Raw genomic sequence first — 21,810 nt, 5'->3', positions numbered from 1 at the left:
TTTTCTGTTTTATTTTAGTTTTAGTGTCTTACTAGGAAAAAAAATATGCAGACAACATACACCAGAAAAGGCAAGCTCTTTGCAAGCAAGGAGAAATCTAAAAGCATAACCCTATGTTGAAAAGCAATGTGCTAGACAGACATTTTGTATGTCACTGACGTTTGCCATGGTCAGCATTAGAATTCCATGCAAAACTCACAATTAGTATTTGTAATAATGCCACTTCAGCAGGAGATCCAGTTTGAAAATTCCCCTGTTATGACAGGCATTTAACAGATGACATGAAACACTGTACCTGATTCTAAATAAACACAGAAAATGAAGAAGCCCTACAAGTTTGAGATATGCAATCTTGTATGAATATTTACCATTACAACTTACCCAGATTTAGGGGGGGGGGAGGGGTGGTGTGTTAAAAAAAAAATTAAAAATCCACAATTCTAATTATTAATTTGATTTTTAAGAACAAGTAAGAAAAAAAATCAAGATGTTAAAAATGCAGAACAAAAGTAAAAACCTAACTGATATCAGCCACGTGCAAACTGTTTTTTGATGCTTTTTTCCCCAAGTCATTATTGAAAAAGAAGCTGTAATAGCCCTTAACATTTAAGTAAATAAAATAAGGCTGTTCACTTGGGCAAGCAAGTCTGTATTAACAGATCTTTCCTCAGTGAGTGCCTTTAAAAAAGCCTTTTTGGTTCCTGATTACAGAATAGTGAATTTTAATAGCATTACAAGTAGTCATTTGAGTGATGGTGCCTCCTCAGATATCTGTAAACACATGATTATTCAGACCACAAACTGATCATAGTAATAATGTCCAGGAATACTATGTGCAAGTCTATCTTTTGCTAAAATATTAACAAAAAAAACTTATAGTTTTAGTACCTTTCTGAGCCTAAGATGACCCCACTTTTCTTTATCACTACCTTGATAACGCCCAGGGGTAGAACCAAGCAGATACACCCTACAGAAACAAAAAAACAACACAAAGTTATCTGCAGCTTCAGAATGTTCTGGTTTGTAAAGTATTAATGTATTTAAGTAAAACCTATCAGCAAGATTGAACACAGACATGCACCAAAAATATTTAATCTTTCACACTTAAGATTTACAGTAAAGAACAGCAGATTTTTCAGCTCTGTAATTTATTAGTATCCTACATGGCTGTCATGCACCACCAGGCTGTTGCATCGCCTAGAGAGGAATTGCATCTATTTCTGTGTACAAAAATGCAGAAGATAAATTATATTAGCAATAAACACAAATAGTTCTTTGGCACAGAACTGGGCATCTCATTTTGAGTAAAGCCAGGCTATTGCTACATCCAAATCAGCAGATTCATGTACAAGATTTCATTTGGGCACCTAATAACTCAGATGGAAAGTACAACTTTTTCAACTGTCTTCCTAATGGCCAAGTAACCTGTTTAACTTCACCCTGAAAACAGAGACCTTCCCAGAGTCACAACAAGCAGATGATTTAAGCATCTGCTTCTTACTGCATCCCATTCCTGACTTGATCCATGAGTGCATGTCCCTACATATTTTATATAGCAAGGGATATATCCTTAGAGGTGACTCTCCCCTAACCCATGCATAAACTCCCGTCACCTGGGGTTCAGCCAGCCTGTCCAAGCTCATGCAGATGACCAGTGAGTAAGAGCAGCTGCTCAGGCTGTTACCTCACCTGACTATGGGGTACATGTGCGCCCCCTCCACCCTCCCTCCCCTCCACTCTCACAAGACTCCATGCAAAAAAAAAAAATATTTTTACATTAAATCTACATTACATTTACACATGAAACTAAACAAGGTTTCAGTCTCTATTTCCACCAAAGTTTGACCTCTTTCACCTTTACAACTTTTTGCCAGCTTATAAAACTACTATTATGTAGCCAAGAAAATTTACCCTTTCTGAAGTAAATCCCATTTTTCAGTGGAAATGCAAGAGGTATCTGTTAGATTTAAGCATCCTGAATCATTTTAAATAGTATCAGCAATGTGATATTAGAGAAGACTGCTTCAAGAAAAGTATATTATTAACATTGCTTACCAGACATGATCCATACATTCTATACATGAATATACAGACTGAAGTTTGCCTAAAAAGTACACAAGCCTATTCTTAATAACATCTCCATTACAATAACATTTGCTCATGTGATCCCTCTTACAAGTCAAGCCAAATAAAACTCACGTTTTCCCACTGGTAATTTCACTGAAGAAAATATAAGTCAGACTAACTTAAATGAAATTCTGAATCCCTATGATTTACAGCTACCTTCTGCTACTACTGATGCACATTTTTTTCATTCCTGTAAAACATATCTTTATAAAATGAGAAGTTGGTCTAATCTGCATAAGACAGATTTTTAAAACTGCCCAACTTACTCATATTTGTGCATTTAAGTCTGAAGCAAGGTAAGCTTAGAAAACAAATGCATGGTCTAATAGATTCTAACAGAGAAATAAGGTGTTTTGGAGCATGCAAATTACTGGAAACACAATATATATGTACCTTGTCTCTGATAAATCATGTTCTTGAATGAGATCTATCCATTCCTTGAGCGTAGGAGAATTGTAAGCCATCAAGTAACTTACTAGGTCAGATTTAAAGTTAGTTTCAGATTCACCAGCAGAACCAGCTGTTCCCTGCAGTAGCCTTGGATATAAAGGGCTTAGCCATATTCTAAAAACAAAGCCACAAAAATGGGGACATGACACATTAACACATGGCTTCAGTAAGCAATGAAAGCATATCTGGTGGTCCTAAGTGAATCCTAGATAGATGGTGATACTAACTATAAAGCAATTTGCCCTTACAATTATAAAATCATCAAGTCTTATACCCAATCCCATCAAATAAATACTTTCAAATGAAAACAACAATTTCAATACATTTATACATGCATACATTTACAACTTTCATCACTTGTAGGTCAGGCTCAGATGTACCAAACAGTAGTCCACTCATAGAGATTTTCTGCATGGATCTCTGCGTGAAATTCATCTATTCTGCTAAGCTACTGGTTTGTGTAATGATACAGAAAAACAATAATTAGGGCACGAGAAACTTCTGCATAGCCTGAGGAACAGCTCCCAGTGACAATTTTCCTTTCCAGAACCTGCATCAGAATAAAATAGGGTAGTCACTACTCCAGAAAACATCTAGCAATTCTTTCCTGTCATACTTTACTGTAGCCATGGAAATCAAAGGTTCCATATTATCAGCATCACAACATGCCGACACTACCCTTCGTAATTCAGAAGCCTAAAAACCAGAGAAGCCAGCAAACCACTGTTGTTGATGCTGCATATTATTGCAGTGTGCAAAACCTAAACAGAAAAATGGTTCTTGTGTTTGACAAGTAAGGCAACTTGTTAAGCATCCCAAACAGATCTTTTCATCTCTTCTTGCCTTTCCAAAAAACTAACTGCCAGAAGATACTAAAGCCAACCCTAAATAAAAGATTTAAAGGCAAAAAAAAAACCTCATGAAAGCTTGCCTCAGACAAGCTCAGGTTACGTGCTATATACAGTCACAGAAGAAGCAGAACAACTGCACATTCACGTTATTCTCATAGTATAAAGGTTTTCTTTGAATAACTGCTTCAGATTTGTACAAAGAGTGCTTTATACCTAAGTAGTTTTTTCACTCGACACCATGGCATAATAAACAATCTTAAAACAGCAAGGCTGTTTAAGGCAACAGCCAGCTTAGGACATAATTCTGTTTACAGTAAAAATCCAGTAAACTTCAGACTTAGATAGCTACCACCTTCTAATCTAGGAGTATGTAAGTATAAGTGGACCACCTGACATTAATATTTTGTCTCCAGCAGCAGCAGGTACACATGGAAAGTATTAAATATACATAATTTACAGACTGTTTCTTACCCTTGAGTTTTCTGGTGCCAATCTTCAGCAATAAGATTGGATGTATGTATCACTACTCGAAGACCTTCTTCGTATAATAACAACATCATTTTCCTTTAAAAAAAATAAATATATATACATATATATAACACTGTGGTTGTTTCAAGTACTTTGAAATTAGGACATAATTAATTAAAATTTCCAAATTAATTATTTTCTGATGTCTTTTCCTGAATGGTGCAAATACTTTGCATGTCCAACTCACATGGCTATCATTAGACTATCCTATATATCATTAGACTATATATTTTGTCAGCATCATATGATATACATGTATAATTACAGCTTATCTCCTGCAACTTATTTCCCAAAGCAAAAATCAATGATTGCAAAACACTTTCTATAATTGCTATGCTCTTCAAACAAACCCCTTTGCATATAGTTAAAAAACAAATTAAGGAACACTAAGAGATCTTTGCTTATAGATAATTAAACCTAGTTCTTTTCTCTTAAACTGACTATCTTTAAAATAACAGAAGATAAGTACACAACTAGCCTTTGGGATGGCAAAAAAGGTATTTATTTACCATAAATCTAAACTCAATCTACAGTACAAAGTATTTTTGAAACTAGTAACAGAGTTAAAAACAAATGTCTATTTTTGTAATGTAAGTGCTCTAATTTTAATACACAGGTTTTCAAGAGTTTTGTAAAGACAGCATCCCTGAAGGGTGCAATGGTTTCCATAGAAACCAACTTTCACAAATGAAAGCTGATAGGAAAATCATGTTTATTTTCATTACTGTCCTATGACACGATAACTCTACACAGATCCTGTTAGGTTCAAATTTTATTTATTCAGTGATTTCTACTTTTAATGCTAGAGTTCAGTAAAGTAATATCCAAGCACCTGCACACATTCTCCTTTGCTTACTGCATAGTTTATGCAATAAGACATCCTAACTATAAAATGGTTCATCCTGTGATATGTCTTGCTCTAAGCACAAATTTGAACTGAGATAAAATAAATATTTTACAGCAAAATAAGGTGCAAGATTCAGATACATAAAAGTAGTAACTGACCAAAACCCAATTTATTTAAAAAAAACAGTGACTTGTAATATAAATTTTATGTCATAAAGGAAGAATACGAATTTATTTCTTTATATGTAATGGGATGAAATATATTAAGTTTCTCTGGGAATAAAATTTTCAATAACCACCAAGGTCCAATTTACTGCTACACGCTTCTTGTGTTCCAACTGCAGTGGAACATGTATTCAGAGATAAACTACCCTTAACATATAAACAACTGTAGCATTTAACACTACTATCACTAATTTTTCACAAGGTGGAAGAAAAAAAGTTAAAAGCTGAGCATACAGGGAATAAAAGATGCTACTTTAGTCTCTGGTTAAAGTGCTTAAGGGAAAATGAGCTAAAGCTTCAAAAATGAGCAGTTTGAAAAATAACCTCAATTACTTCCATGTCCCTAACTAAACCCAAGAGAGAAGCAACTGATTTTTAAAATGATGATTTCTTCCTTTGATTTACATGTTCTCCTCCAAACAGGCAATGGGGTCAGTATGCTTTCTACCAGAAGTACACATGTACCTTGAGTGAGCATTTCAGATCCATTTTAGCCTAATGTCATGATTTATAGAACATAAAGAAAAATTAACTAAAAAGTACTGCAGTGCCCTAAAACCAAAGGATCTTCAATACATAAGATTAAAGCTGTTCTAATCTGTAGCTTGCAAGCTAAAAATCCAACTTTGTGACACTTCTGCAATGTCAAATTGCAGTTTTCTTCAAAAATATCCAAAATTCCAGTAATTATTTCCAGATAATTCATGTTAACTGCAAAAACTGAACAGTAAATCAGCATTGTGTCCAATCAACCTCTCAATGACCAAACAAGTCTGCATTACAATTTTGTTATTAAGGCACGAGTTAAGAGCCAGGACCTGCAGTTCACAGCGTATAAATACAAAATAATTAAGTTTTTCTTCTAAGACCCTGCAATGTCAACGAAACCCAAATTTATGGCTTCCAAATAACATAGATAAATGAAACAGATACGCATAGAACATGAAGCATGCTACACGCTACTTTTAAATTTCATCAACATACATTCAGAATTGTTTTCACAAACTGTAACTATTTAACTCCCCATCATAAAAATACTTTAAGACACTAGTTGTAGTTATGGTAACTGGAAGTACCAGCTCCTTGGTCATCTTTAGAAGTGGACCTTTCTGCTTCATTACTTACGTATGGTGAGTTCCAAATGCAATATCCAGTTTAGCCTGTAAAATTAAAAAGTTGATCATGAAAAATTCTTATTGTGCATTCCTGTATTATGTTAAAGGAGGCAGGGTGCTTCTTAATTCTGTTTTATTTCACTGCTCTCTAGTGGACAGATCACAAAATACATTATTTTTCCCCTCAACACCTGTAAATGTACTCTCTAATTTATGTAAGTTAGACTTTTAAATAGAAAACCAATTCTTCACTGGAACTGCTCCAACAGAATTTTTCGTCTCCTATCAACAATGCTTCCAGAAACTGTCAGGCTTTTAGAAAAAGACCCGAGGGTCTGGCTGGACATAAAGTTGAAGAGGAGCTAGCAATGTGCCCTTGCATCAAAGATGACCAACAGTGTCCTGGGCTGCATTACAAGTAGTGATGCCAACATGTTGAGGAAAACGACCCTTCCCCTGTGTAAGCATTGCTGAGACTACACCTGCAGAACTAGATCCATTTCTGGACTCCCTAGTATAGGGACATAATGGAAAGAGTCCAGTGAAGGGCCACTAAGAGAATTAAGGGACTGAAGCATCTCTTCTATGAGGAAAGGCTGAGACAGCTGGGACTGGTTTATTCAGCCTGGAGAAAAGAAGGCTCAAAGGGATGTGATCACTGTGAATGAAAACCTGAAGGGAGGGTGCAAAAAAGAGGAAAAGCCATGCTCTTCTGAGTGGTGATCAGTGACAGAGCCAGTGGGCACAAACAGAAACAGTGGAGGTTTCCTCTTAACAGCAGGAAACACTTTTTTACTGTGAGGGTGACTCAGGACTGGCATGGGCTGCCCAGAGGTTGTGGAGTCTCCACCCTTGGAAGTATTCAAAAGCTGTCCTGAACAACCATCTCTAAGGGACCCTACTTGGGGAGGAGAGTTGGACCCAATGACGTCCAGAGGTTCCTTCCAACCTCAAACACTGCAACTCTGAAGCATACAGTGACTGCTACAAGCAGCCTAAGGGATAACATTGCAGAGAAAAGGACAGGAGCCAGACAGAAATGCATTTTTATCAGTGCTCTGCTCTTAAAAGTATTTATGGCATGATTTCCAGGAAGAGAGCAAAATGTGAGTTACAGATGTTAAAAAATATATTTTTAGGAAGGAAATGCTCCAACATTGTGCCTAGTTAATATGGGCAGGTAGAAGATTGAAATACTTTCATTTTAAGATACTAATATAATGGAACATAGACTATGAGAAGAATCTGAAGCAGTAGAGCCACATATCAAAATCCATCTTCCTTTGATATTTACTATTAACTATACTGATGGAGCTTATCATAAGAGATATATTATATTCAAATTCCCATTGTGTGTGAAATGACACATTGTACACAAAAATCTTAACTTTCCATATAAGGTGTATCACTCCATCCACAACAAGATTTGTGTGCAACAGATAGCTTAATTTCCACCAAGTGTTTCAATACAAATGCTAATTACCTGACAAAAGCTGATGTTCTCATAAGGACGTGCTTGTGCAAGCAGTTCAGCTTTAGATTCTCTCTTTTCACCATGAACTATCAACAATGGCTTCTTCCTTAAATAAAAGGAGATTAAGACATCAAGTGAATAAGTAACCAGTGTAAACCACTCCTTCCTATAGCTATGACTTCTGGCCCCTAAATTTGACAGTTCATCAGGAAAGTAGCAGTAAAATATATGTGCCCTTACTGAGCAACTCAAAAAACCAATCTGCAGCAGAACATCTAAGAGCAAGATCCAAGAAGGAAAAAAATCAAGAGAACTACAACTAGAATAAGCATACAAGGAAAGTGTCTACACCTACACAATTTGTAACAATAATGTACAACTGCAAACAACTAATTAGTTATAACAGCAACTTGCATGAACACAGTATAATTTCAGCTTCATAAAATAAACATACCTGAATTCCTGAGGATACTGTCTTACAAGCCATCCCACATCTATACAGTAGTTAAACTTGCACATAAGAAAAAGAAATAAAACTTATTACAAAAGTAGTTTGTCAGAACATTGAACTTCAAAAAAGCTTTCAACATAGTAATTGCTCAATAGTACTTATCACAGAAAACAGTTTAAAAACATGTATTTCTGATATTCACGTCATCTTTAATGTCTCTAAATTCAGCAACTAAATTAAGTTATTCGAAAGCATATATTGCTGTCCATAAAATTTAACATGCAGAAAAAAAAAAAACAAACCAAAACCCACATACACATAATGTCAAAGCTTTGGTTCAAGACCCATCTCTTTGCCATATGCTTGTAGCACAAATGATAGCAAAATCTTCTATACAATAACAAAAATGCAATTCCTAGACTGCAAGGCTTTTTTGTCCATGAAAAATCATTTACACACACAAAAGCTTCAGTTTCACTCTCCCCAAAACAGGAGAGAGTGCAGTCTTATAAATGCCTGAATTCTAAACAAGACATGGGATGTTATTTTTATTTCAATAGATTGTTTCCTCTATATTTTAACAGTTCCCTGCTAATACAAGCTACATGAAACAAACATGGATTATCAAATTTAAGGTTGATAAAGTGAAATAAGCATATGAGGTAAATCTGGCAAACGTAAAACTTACCTGGGCAGAAGATACGAGAGTCCCAAAGAGAGGAGACAAAATATCTATTAAAACATTAAAGCATAACTGAGTAAAAAGTTTCAAGTAAACATTTCACATCTTGAACAGTTTGATAACTCCCACGAGTGCCAGACTGTTCACAAACTTTGTATAATAGAGACATTCACAATTCAGTTTACCATTTTGCATATTCAAGTCATTGAACCTCCTGTGGAATTCTTATTGTCATATGTTTATAAAAAGCACTAATACTCTCAAATTAGAAAACAAATCTTAAAAACTCATTAAAAGAGAGCCCAAAATCATAAGGAGAAAAGGAAATCAAACTACTTTCTCGCCTATATAGAGGGCCTGAAGAACTATGGCAGGGTAGAAGTAGTAATGTTCAGCATTTACCTGTTGCAGACTGATTGCAGGCTATAGTTGTCTTTAGTTCCTTGATGGTAATTGAAAACTAACACAACTCAGCATTTATAATCTCAATAACTGCAGCATAGAAACAACTTGAAAACATACCCTAGAAATACATTCTAGGACAGACAAATATTTCATGCCTTACCTCTACAGGAATCTGGTTTTGCTGGTTAGCAAAAAAACTTAAGCCCCTCCACCAGCTCAGCTAATCACCTGGCAGCACAACTATGCCTCAGAGGAGAGACCAAAAGCCAGGATGAATTCACACAGCAGATGGACTAAGTGAGGTGAGGTGTCTGACACCAGGCTGCCACCAACAGTCAGTGCTCATAGGGAGCGTGTGAGGTTGAGGAAAAGCTGCAACCTAAGGGTATACTTCTTGAGTACCTTGTTCTCCTTCAAAGAATAACCACGTTTGATTGTGGTTTTGTACATATATCTCCTATCAATGCTTGCTGCAGATTTTGTCTTGTACAAAATATCTTAAATGAGGGGATGATTACAGGTGCACAGAGCTCTTCCCCCTCGCATCACAAACACCAACTTCAATGGCACAGCATTCCTGAAGTATCAGTACTGCACTGAAGGCTTGACCCCACCCTAACTTATGCTCACTTTTAATTTAATTGAAATGGGCACATGAATCCCAACCACAGAACTTCAGAAGTACTATCTAGTACTACATCAATAGTGAATCACTAGGTCTGAACCACTCATCACGATAAAGACAAATGCTAGCAACTACTGAGGGAGCATACCTAGGTACCCAAAAGAAGTATCCCTTCAAGAGCCACGAAGGCAGTTTTCTCCAGCTGAACTCACGCTGAAAGCAGCAATAAGCAGCATCATACAACTCCCCTTGGCTAAATGTAGATTAGGCTTGTGCAGTATAACTCACAAGTTACAGCAGCATCACTATCAGCAAATTAATGCTTTTACGACTATACTTATGAAACAAAAACTCAAAGATAACCCCCCTTCTACAACCTGCATGTTTATCATAAGAAGCATCAGCTATATCAAGAAGACATGCATTTAAAAATACCCCACAGATTAAGAATAAGCATTCTCTTGCATGCATACAATTCTCACAAAAGCCTACTTCTGTAGAAGCTACTTGTTCACCTTTTATGTGCAGGGCTCCAGTATTATACTTCCGTTCAATTCCTCTGACTTTAGTCAGAAAAAACCTGAAAGGGTTTCCTCCATTCAACAAATCCCAGGTATCTTGGGCTTCACTTTCATCATACTCCTCATCTTTCTGATTCACAGAGAGATCACCATCTTTGCAAAGATTCAGAGGATGCTCTTTGGGTGCATCACACTTTTCTTCTTTCAGTGTTTCTTTGTGGGTAGTCTTTCCCTGATCTTCAGGCTCTTCATCACTACTTGAAAGACACCAGCCTAAGCCTTCTTGGGTAGTTCTCTGTTTTTCTGCTGGAGGCCTTTCTGTAGAAAATACTTTATCACCGAGCTTCAGGGGAGAAGCTTTTCGCTTGTGAGCAGCTTTCCTAGCTTCAGAGCACGGATATTGTAGCTCACTTTTTCTGGCAGGTGCTGCATGCAATAGTGAAGATGTAGATGGCTTTTCACTCTCAGAATTTTCCTCTGTACTTTCATCGCTGCTAGATACTGTCCATTTCCCGTGTGCACCTTCCTGAAGCATGTTCCTACAGATCATGAAACAAAACACTCAAAAAACCTGTTTGCTTTTGCTCTAAACGTGTCCGTTTTCCTTTCTAGCTTCCCTATTATTGAACTTTCCTTTTTGTTTTTGGCAAAACCTCCACGCAACTTTTGAATCGGGAAAACTTCACAGCACAGAAGGTTTATTTGTTTCTGTGATCAGGAAACAAAGAAACACGTGCAAATAGCAGCGGACACCAAGCGGGCTGCAGCTGATGGGGAAATCTGCAAACTGAACTCCGGCTACAATCAGGGCACGGAAGGCAAAGCATCTCACAAGTCGAAGAAATCATTTGCATCCCGCGGGTATTTTTCACACCGGCCCTAACGCTGAGGGTCTGGAGAGCTCTGCTGGGAGCACCTGGGAGCACCCGGGAGCCCAGAGCTCACCCAGAGCCGCCCTTTCCCGCTCCCTCCCACCACAGAGCCACCGAGGCCCTCAGCCGCGCCTACCCCTAAGCCGAGGGCAGACAGACCCGACCGTCCAGGCCCGTGTGACCGTGACGGCGACAGCCGGGGCGGGGCGGGACTGGGCCGAACCTGCGGCGGAGGGGGACGGGGGGCGGGGCCAGCGGCAGCGCGCTGCACCCACCGCCGGCCGAACGGGCACAAACCATCGCGTGGCCAAAGCACCAAGGGCCCCCATGGCCGCCACCGCACCGCGAACCACTCGGCCACCACAGCCCGCAACGCGCCCTCACGATCACCACCATCATCATCGCCGCCGCCGCCGCCCACCCCCGGGAACCCACAGCTCACCTCCGGCTCCCACCGCTCCCGCTGCCCGCCCGACGCCCTCGGCTGGAGAATCCCGCGCTCCGCCTCCGGCCCGGCCCCGCCCCGCCCCCCCAGCCAATGGCGCGCGCCTGGTTTCAGCCAATCAGCGCTGCCCTTGGAGAGCGGGTTGCTAAGCAGCGCGGAGGCGGATGGGGCTGAGGGGAAGGGGAGGCTCCGCACCCCCCACCCAGGGCGGGTGAGAAGCCCGAGGGGTGTCGGGTGCGTCCCGTCGGAGCCCGGAGCTGCCTGAAGGGATTTTCCGGCTTCCCAGGGGCGTATATGTGTCGAGAGGCGCTTAAGCAGTTCCGTCGGCTCTCTGTAAGCTGAAGAACTGGCAAAAGTGTCCTGTTTTAGTGACCTGAAATAATCTATTATGTATTTATCTGACCGTAATATTTGTTCAGGGCAGGTGCGGCATTTGCATAATCCTTCATTCAGCTCGGTGTTAATTATTGTGTCTGAAGTACCCCGCTAATGAGGTAACTGCTAACAGCTTCAAGAAGGGAGTGGGAGGAAAACAGGTGTAAAATTAATCAAAGTAAGAGCATGGACTACATCAAAGCTTGCTCTATCTACCAACATGAAGTGCCTTAGCATTTGGTTCTTATTACTCTAATTCATTACAGCTGTGTAGTACAACCAGCTTACTGCTTTCAGTAAATGTGAAACTACCACGTCCTAATAATAAATATGTAGTCCCAAAAAACATAGCTATTTTTGGTTTCAAGCAACAGTTGGGCCTTTTCAGTCTTGACTTCTCCAATACAAATTATAGCTATACAAAAATCTTAACAGAAGAAAGATCTATTGAGAGAAATCCTGAGTTGCATATCTACAGGAAGACAATGGATAAATTGTATGGCTTGATGTAGTTCTGGAAGTTATGTTTCTATTATAGTACTGCAAGTCATCTTAAAAGAAGAGCACACAAGATTTAAAAACAAATACACGTGTCTCAAGTTTGCCTATCTCATGGCACGTAGATACAATCTTTACCAACGTGTTAGAAAGTATATTTAGAGTAGAAGTTATGATTCATCTTGTCCACTTTGAGCAGTCTTCTTCCTCAAGGGCCATTTGTGACTAGTATTCTTTCTACTTAAATCCATAATTTACAAAAACATCTTAAAAAGGTCATAAAAACAAAAATGCAAAATTTTATGATAATCTGAGGTAACCACAGAATGGTTTATCAAACTGTGGAAGTAATAACCTGATACATTTCACGTGGAGGTAAACTTTTTCTCAACGAGCTAGGGCCATATTTTAAAGTAATTTACACTTCTAGAGAAAATCTTAGCTGCTGAGTTGGCAATTTGAAAATGCTCAGCTGTCCCTTATTGATTTTCTCCTGTCTGTTTTTACTTTCATGTAAAAATTAGCTGTTCTGTTAAATTTCTTGGATGTTCCTTCCAGTGCTCAAAACATGCTTGAGGCATTCAAACAAACAGGTTCTGTCAATTAAAGCCACTGATGGCTCCTTCGTGGAAACCGAAGAGTTGCAGAGTACCCCTGGGTGGAAAGGAGTCTCAGCTTTAGCTAATTATTCCTGGAAAGGCTCCAAGTTACACCTGCTGTGTCTCTAGGCAGTCCGTGACCACCTGGCTGTAGACCATTTTGTCTGTGCAGGTGCACAAAATTATTTTAACAAGTTTGTTTCAGGAACCATTCTGTAATTTAGTGGTTTTGCTAGCTCCTTAAGGGGGTCCCCTTGCAGCCCCTGGTGCTCTTCATTCCGTGACTGCTCCTTGTGAAGTCACTAAGAACAGCCCTGCCATGGAGAAGACTTTCCAGAGCTTCTCCCAGAATCAGGGAATGGTGTGCATGCTTTACTTGGTAAGTTAGGGCAAAACTGTTCCTCCAACTACACTACGTACTGAATTTTTTTTCAGTATAAATGGAAATTGCATAGCATCATCAACTGCAATCAAGCAACTGCGTTTTTAGTAAATTTTTGCATTTTTAGGGTGCGGGGGGGCTACGTGTTCGCTAGTTCAATGAACTAGAGGTAATACTAAATTTACCCACTAGATGTCATTAACGAACTCTTTACCGGCGAAGGTGGGACCTTCGAATTACATTTCTACTCCATTTTCTTATTCAAAATAATTTGTAACAACTGTGTACTAATTTTGAAAAAATATTATTGTTGTCTCGTTATTCGTAGAGATTCTGAACTTACTAAGCTTTAAAATTAAGCATTCTGAGCCAAGTAACAAGGAAAACATGAAAATAGAAAGAGATTAACCTGATTGTTGGATTTATCCTGTATGTATATTTGATATAGTAGCATATAAAAATCATCATTTCTGGGAATTATCAGCATTGTGGTAATCATGCTTGTAGGATTTACACTTTTTTGTCTGAGAGTTTGGTTCAGTGTTTCCTCTTGTCCCCAAAATGATTTTTGAACTATTTTTTGAACATGTTCTAACATGTGTTGGTATTCCAACAGCCGTTCATCTGGCTTAACTGCACATTCAGGTGTTAAGTGTTTCACATTAAAAGGGTACTGCAGGAATAATAGTCATGAATAGTCGTGAAAATATGTGTTTTTCCAAGCTGAAGTTTCATTCCTGATACTGCTGCTCTTACACCCGACTAAAAGCAGTCTCTGAATTACACCTAGGAGACCAGGCCCCCCAAAATGTCCGTATTTTCCCTGACCCAATTCCTTGTTTTCACATCATGACATTGGTAGGTTGGCATCTGCTGCAGGACAAGGTACCAACAGGAGGACACACTGACATCCAGAGTACAGAAGGGCAATCTGAGGTCAGGGATGATTACAACTTCCAGCTGCTCTTCTGGCATATCAAAGTCTATTTGTATGTCTAACACAGTCTGCAAAAAGTGTTGGTCGAATGGAATATGTTGTCTTAGGTTAATTGGTCAAAGAGTGTTTGTGTTGGCCCTCCTCCAGCATGGAGCATGTTAGGTTTCACCAGAAGCTGCCATCGTGTCCTGGCCCATAGGAGTTGTCTCGGTGCTCCCAACTATGTGCGGTCTTGTAGTCTAATAACATAGATGTGAGGGTTTGGACTCATGAGCACTCAGTCCTGTTAGAAAGCAGTATAAAATACAGCCCAGCATGGACCTCTGTGCTTTCTTGGACCTTATTTTTCCTTACATTTTTTGAAGATCTTTCCCAGTAATCTCTTGGTCACCCTCTAATTAAGTTCTGGAAATCATGAGTTTTTCTTTACAGATTTTTGCTTTTGTGCTATAATTTATCTTGGTAACACACCAATATTAGTGAGTATTAATCTTGGTAACATGATAATCGGCATATGAGGGTCGGTCCTGAGTTCCTATCAGATGAAATTGTGAAGTAAGATCCTGTTGAAAGGCAGTAAATGAGATACACTGTACATATTATGAGACAGTAGTGGATTGGTTTCAGGATAAATGTGGATGTTTTATGATGCAAACAGGTGGTTTGTTGTTTTATTTTCTTATTTTTTGTTGTTCTTTACCTTTTGATTTTTTTTACTTTTTATTTTGGACAGATTTATTAAATTAATTTCATTCAAACTAGGTTTCAGGAAATAGCTGGTTTCCAATCTGAATACAGAAACAGAAAATTCTTCCATTGCTTAAAGGAAGTAATTTTGGGGCTGATCCCCAGAAGTTAATTTTGAATGCTACAGTTCCTTTGTGTTTAGCTGAGCTGCAAGCTGTATAAAGTTAAATAGGTTTGTTAAAGCATACTTAAAGATTTAGATATCGACAAGGATTCTATTAGGACTACATATATACTTAGTTTACTGGATGAAAAAGAGGTGGGCTTATTTTAACTAGAATAAAATATTTTCTTACTTAAATGGCATAGATGATACTCTGTAATATGTATTATTATGAGATCAGTATTTAGTGACATCTCAAACTGTTGAGATAAAATGGAAATGATACAGGAATTCAGATTTATCACTTCTGTAGAAAATCTTCTGTATTCCAGGTGGAGCTGGATTCAGTAATGTCTTCTGTGAGACCATGAAATTCAGGTAATTTGCAAACATGTATCTGTCAATGATTTCTACTCCTTTTTCATTAATACATTTTAAAAATCTAAATCTTAGACTCGAGAGTTTTGAAGAACCCAATGACGATGTATGTAAATGTATGGGATTGAGCAAGGCCAAGTTCTGGGTCCTGCACTTGGGTCACAGCAACCCCATGAAATGCTACAGGCCTGGGGAGGAGTGGCAAAGCCCCTGGGGGTGCTGGTTGGCAGCCAGCTGAATATGAACCAGCAGTGTACCCAGGTGGCCAAGAAAGCCAACAGCATCCTGGCCTGTATCTGTAGTGGTGTGGCCAGCAGGAGTAGGGGAGTGACTGTGCACCTGTCCTTGGCACTGGTGAGGCTGCACCTCAAGAACTGTGTTCAATTTTGGGCCCCTCACTAGAAGAACATTGAGATGCTGTTGTTTGTCCAAAGAAGGGCAGTGAAAGTGGTGAAGGGTGCGGAGAGCAATTTTTATGATGAACAGCTGCAGGAGCTGGGGTTGTTCAGTCTGGAGAAGAGGCTGAGGGGAGGCCTTATTGTTCACCACAACTACCTGGAAAGAAGTAGTGAGGTAGGGGTCAGTCAGTTCTCCCCAAGTAACTGGTGGCAGAATAAGAAGAAACGCCCTCAAATTGTGCCAGGGAAGGTTTAGATTGGATATTGGGAAAAATTTATTTACTGAAAAGTTTGTCAGGCACTGGAGCAGTCTGCTCAAAGAAGTAGTGGAGTCACCTTTTCTGGAGTTACTTAAAAGACATGTAGATGTAGTGCTTAGGGCATGGTCCACTGTTGGACTTGGCAGTGCTAGCTAGGGTCATGGCTGCACTCAGTGGTCTTAAGGGTCTTTTCTAACAAAAATAATTCTATGATTCCATTCTACAGCTCTCTAAATAAGCTGACCATAACTATTAAAGAGGTTCATATAAGTTCATTTAGTTTTGTAATATTTTTAGTGCTTGTATGTTACATTTAACTTGAAGTTACTCTAGTCAGTGACGTTTCTTAATAGCAGCATTAGATAGATTTGTGATAGAGAAAAGTAATTATTAATTTTTAGTGATCAGGTTCTATTAGTGTTTTGATACTGTTCCACTTTTTACTTGGGCAAATACCACAGTCTTACACTAGAGTTCTTTCTGTAACAACTCTCTCAGTCATATAGTTCTGCTTGTTTATTTCTTGTCCTTGGCCTTATCAATCGCTTCCATTTTCTCAGGTTGTGTGGCAAGTCCTATTGGAAAAAAAATTATTCATTTTAAAAATGTGGCAAAAAAATGTGGTTGCTTTTATCTAAAAGTTCCTTCATCCCTTTCATCAAGTGGCCACACAAGCCTTTGCATCAATATAGTTAAAGGGCACTGGAAATTGGTTCTGCTTAATCTTGCATTGATGACAAAACCAATGTCCTTTAAACCACACCCTTACTTGCAAATCTTTAGGTTAGGCAAAAAATACAGAATAAAGCTTTATTGAGATTTGTTTTTTCAAGAGAAAAAGCACATATGAATGTCTGAATCAAAAATAGTGACATAATATAGAAGGATAGATTATGGATTTGTTAATACCTAATTGGCCTGAGAACTTTTTAAGATGACCTTTTCATGTGTAGAGGTAGCTTTACAGCCTGTTCTAGTAGCACGTAAATTGCCAAGCCTGGTGATCAATGAATAGGCAACACTCTATTATAGGAGTCATTCTATAAGAGGAAAATTGTATGCTCTAATTTTCTAGGCTTGGATGTTACTCGGAAAGATAAAAAATAAGTGGATGGAAGGCTTATATTTCTTTTTAAGGTTTCACTTCCATAGTTACCTAATTGAATGGAAAGCTGTTCATGCAGGCAAGTTCAGTATGTTTAGGCAACCTCTGTTATTAAAGAAATTGTGCATGTACAGATCTTAGCAGTTGAAAGCAGCAAGTCTTTGTAATCCTCGAAATTGAGACTGTGACAGCTCTTAATGCATGATTTTTCAAGAAGAAATAAGGAAAGAAACACCAGAAATCTATAAGCTTGGAGTTTTAAGATTTGAATTGAGACAGCAGGTGGAGCTGAAGGAGCTGTGCTTTTGAACCACTGCAGAAAGAATAGGATATCAATGAATCAAAAGAGGGTGCAGAGCTTTTGTTATGTTATTTGATACTGAAAAAATCCTGCATGATGCAGTCATGTTGCTTTCTAAGGAAAATTAAATTGTTTAAAATTACTATAAAGCATTAGAAAGGAATATAGGTTTATTTAAATACTGAGCTGAACTGGGATTTGTGTGACAAAAATATATACCTGCAGAACTTTGAAACCAAGATTTTGTGTGTTACATAGAGGAGCCTGAAGTTTTAAGGAAAAAGGTTTGGTTTTTTTAGTTTTTATGTTTGACTTTAATTTTAGAAGAAATAGTCAATTAAGTATTTACAAACTGAGTTTCAGCTTTTTTCATTTTCAGTTCATTAAAAGGATAAGATAAATGTATGAGTAAAAAATTTCATATAGTAAGCAGGAGAAAAGAACAAGCCAGTTTCAAATTCAGTGTTGTTATAAATATCATAGGAATTTGTATTTGAGGTTATAGATGATCAGCATCTAGTCAGCTTTTTGCCATGAACTAAAAGTAGCTTTTGAAGTGTTATTTTTAGTGACATTTCAAAGGACTTAACTGTTTCAAGCACTGTATGTTTGTCTGTCTTGCTATCTGCAGCACACAATTTGCAAGAGTCCTGTTTGAGATGCTTTATTTTCCAGACGGATCTGGATTATTAACCTAGTGACTTATCACTTGATAGTACTCTGATATAATGTGTTCAGGATCTTGTGTGCAGCAGGATTAAACAGAAGGAGAAATATTGTATGAAAGAAATTTTTAAAACACAATGCTCAGAATAACTAAGATGTCAGTGAAAATGATGGATTTGAAATTAAATTTTGCATGGTTTAGAGTCTATATTTTCAAAGTTTTAAAATATGACTTTCTCAATTCTAATGTCAACTTTAAAAATAAAACCTAAATAAAGGAGTTGTAGATGTTGTAGGCACAGTTCTTTTGAAGAGGGTTCACAGTGGCAGAAAGGAATTGTCAGTATAAAATCATTCTTAGAATGTTCATCTACATAATGTAGTCATCCTAAAATATTTTGTGAGTAACTTAAAGTGTGTATAGTAATTTCAGAAATGTGACTTGATTAGCTCACATGTAAATAGGAGTGTTTTAAATTGTTTAAAAAGAAAACTTATTTTTGTCTTTCCTAAATTTGTTTTTAAAGATATTTTTACTTCTGGAGACTTCAAGAAAGCCTTCAAGACTGTTTCTCCTAAGTTACCTGAAAAAATCATAGTTGAAGTCTTCAGGTAAGCGAGCCTTATTCCTGGATAGCAGGCTTTTTATTGTATATATTTTAGTTATTTGAATTTATTAGATTCTGTCATGTGACAGAAGATATAATCTTCAGCACAATAATATTTCATTGCCTTTAATAATAAATGTTGTATCTATAAATACTGTGTTTAAATAATAATTAATATAAATTGTATACATAGAAAAATAAAAATAGTAAATTAGAAGAATAAATATTACCAGATACAGAAACTAATTTGTTGCTTGGAGTGTTTCTGAAGAAGCCTAAAATTATTTACTTTTACATTTTCCTCCTGTAATCAGGAAATCTGCATTCAAGAGCTCTCTCTTGAAAAATTAAGTTAAACTGTAGTGCATATTGCTAAAAGTAGTGGTGAGAGTTCTTAGAAGGTGAGATTGGCTCAGAGTTAAAGGATCAGATGCTTTTTGGAAGGTTGCATGTATTATTTTCTTACACTTTAAATGAAGTAAAATGTTACAGAATAAGCTAAGTTAGTGTCACGAGGGACAAGTGTCAAAAGAAAGGGAAATAGGAAAAAAAAGTTAAGGCACATACATGATACTTAGCTTCTCTACTTAATGTACAGGGCAGGGAATTATTTTCTGTTACAGAGTGTATTTCTCAACATATTCTTAGGCAGTAAAATGAAAACAAGGATACTTAGAACACAAGGAAGAGCGAATATCAATAATTGATTTGTATTAAGAATGAAGAACCCCACTGAAGTAACACAGTTTTCAGATCAAGTAGACATGGTTTGTAGGTGTGCAAAATGCTCATGGTGAGGCATCCGTACATGTGGAATTGATTTTAACAAACTTGAGGCTTGAAAATGGAACTACTGTGTTTTGCATTCATATATTTTATTTGTATTAAAATAGTCTTTAAATAGCTAATATAAATTAGTAAGAAGCTGAAGAATAACTGATTTCTAACCTATCTGTATAACAATTCTTGTACTCAAAATCTTATTATGGCTACAAAGGAACCACACCTGATTGATACATAAAGCCAGAATTTATTATTACTACATGGAAATCTTAGCGACCTAGTAAAATAATTATTATTAGTAGAAACCCTTAATAAATAAAGAATACTATGCTACAACAAAGTTCTAATAAGTTAAATATGTTATACATCTCCTTACACCTACCCCTTTTTTTGTTGTTATTCTCAGTGTTGCACTGTCCCTGTTGGTCCTGGGGCTGGCAGGTTCAAGGCAGGCAGGGCAGAGTGAATTGCCATTATCCTGACTTCATCATCAGGAGTAGTGTGATAGCCAGATTGATTCTTTCTTCTCTCTCACTCTAGCATCCGTTTTGGGTCATTTTCACTTGTTTTCTAATGCATCTGACAACGTCCTCTTTCTTCACTGATCTGCAAGCCCACATTGCACCTGAATTTACGATATATAGCATGTAACTGGGTAATTCAGGTTTGTGTTCATAGCTCTCATTCTCAAGCCACTTTTGTTGTGTTACTGTGTCTGCATTTGTTTAACTCACCATTGGTGAGTTGTAACCAGTCTTGGTCCTCCAATGTCAGCCTGTGGCCTGACTGTATTTTAACAGCCCATGCTGTCCTCTATTCTATGTGCTACGTCTCATATCTGAAGACCCTTTCTGTCATGCCATATCTGTATTTCTCTACATTGTTATCTTAAGCTAACAAATACTTTGGTTTACATAGAAGAAATTCCTGTTACTACTGTCTATATGAAGCTATATTTAGACAATGTAGAGATAAGAGGAACCAACCTGGCATAACCTCCCAGCTGTTAAAAAAGAATTGCTGTTACGGATAAAGCAAGTGACAGCTGTGGATAGGTCAAGCAAACTCAAACTGAGTTTGTGACCTCTTATGCAATGGCTGTACTGTATTTATTGGAATGCAGGGCTATGAAATGCATACTTAATACTTGCTTTACTTTAACATTGTAATATGTAAATATTCTTTTATAAATGTATGAATGTATAGTTTTGGATTGGTAGTAGAGCTTCAGGATGGAGTGGTGTTAAGTGCTCTTTTTTTTACAGAAGGAAAAAGGCACCTTGTTCAGTAGTATTTCTTAGTAAGAGGGCAGTTTGGCTCTTTGGTGTTTTGTTGTTTTTAGGGTTTTTTTTGTTTGTTTTTTGTTGCTTTTTTAATTCCATGAGTATAGGACCAAACATATCCAAACAAATACATTTACATCTCATACCAATAAAATAATATATAATATAGATGTTCTTTCTCCTGAGGGATTCTTTTCTTACAAATGTCAGTAATATACTACACTTAGCTGTTGCTAAAGTTTGCAAAATATGGGTGAGTTTTCAATTTATATTTGATAATATTAACTGACCATAATCTTATCTGAACAATAGTGTAACATTTATTGTTCTTGAGCTACTATTGCAGTTATATTGAGCAAAATGCTCAAGTGCTTACCGTGCACCAGATTAAAATGCCATCATACCATAAAACCTCAACAATCTTCATGCAGGGGTTGCAGGATAACTGCTAAGGTAAATGGTGTGATGATGTGGTCTTTCATGATGAGGCTCTTTCTAATGGATAGCACATACAAGAATTTCTTTATAATAATGCTGCTGCTCTGGATGTAGCTACGTGAACAAGAAGTGTAACAAGCCCTTTGCAATAATTATTTGTGATAAATGGCTGTATTTAAATGAACATGTCTTTTAAAGTGGGATTTGAGTTCTTAGAAAAATTCTTAAAAAAACATTTCAAGTACTGTTTTCCTTTTTTGTTGTGAATGTCATATTTGAATTATACATTCTTATCAATCACTAGTACTGCTGAGAAAATACTTAGCCTTGCC

At 37.5% G+C, this 21,810-nt stretch overlaps 1 protein-coding gene across 1 annotated transcript in view; it reads right to left on the bottom strand.

Annotated features, from left to right (window-relative positions):
* Positions 1 to 11,663, bottom strand: part of TDP1 (tyrosyl-DNA phosphodiesterase 1) — a 39,532-nt gene extending 27,869 nt beyond the window's left edge. Inside the window, exons 1-9 of the mRNA XM_030452084.1 lie at positions 11,615 to 11,663; positions 10,295 to 10,839; positions 8,756 to 8,799; positions 8,071 to 8,126; positions 7,626 to 7,722; positions 6,153 to 6,187; positions 3,900 to 3,992; positions 2,521 to 2,691; positions 889 to 967 (exon numbers count right to left, since the gene is read on the bottom strand). Of these exons, the coding sequence (XP_030307944.1) occupies positions 889 to 967; positions 2,521 to 2,691; positions 3,900 to 3,992; positions 6,153 to 6,187; positions 7,626 to 7,722; positions 8,071 to 8,126; positions 8,756 to 8,799; positions 10,295 to 10,835 (1,116 nt within the window). The 5' untranslated portion in view covers positions 10,836 to 10,839; positions 11,615 to 11,663. The remainder of the gene's footprint in view (positions 1 to 888; positions 968 to 2,520; positions 2,692 to 3,899; positions 3,993 to 6,152; positions 6,188 to 7,625; positions 7,723 to 8,070; positions 8,127 to 8,755; positions 8,800 to 10,294; positions 10,840 to 11,614) is intronic.
* Between the last annotated feature and the right edge of the window lie 10,147 nt (positions 11,664 to 21,810).

This window comes from Calypte anna, chromosome 5A (assembly GCF_003957555.1).
Source record: "Calypte anna isolate BGI_N300 chromosome 5A, bCalAnn1_v1.p, whole genome shotgun sequence".
NCBI classification, from domain to species: domain Eukaryota; kingdom Metazoa; phylum Chordata; class Aves; order Apodiformes; family Trochilidae; genus Calypte; species Calypte anna.
The sequence above is the reverse complement of the archived record's forward strand: the minus strand, read 5'-3'. Positions and strand labels throughout refer to the sequence as shown.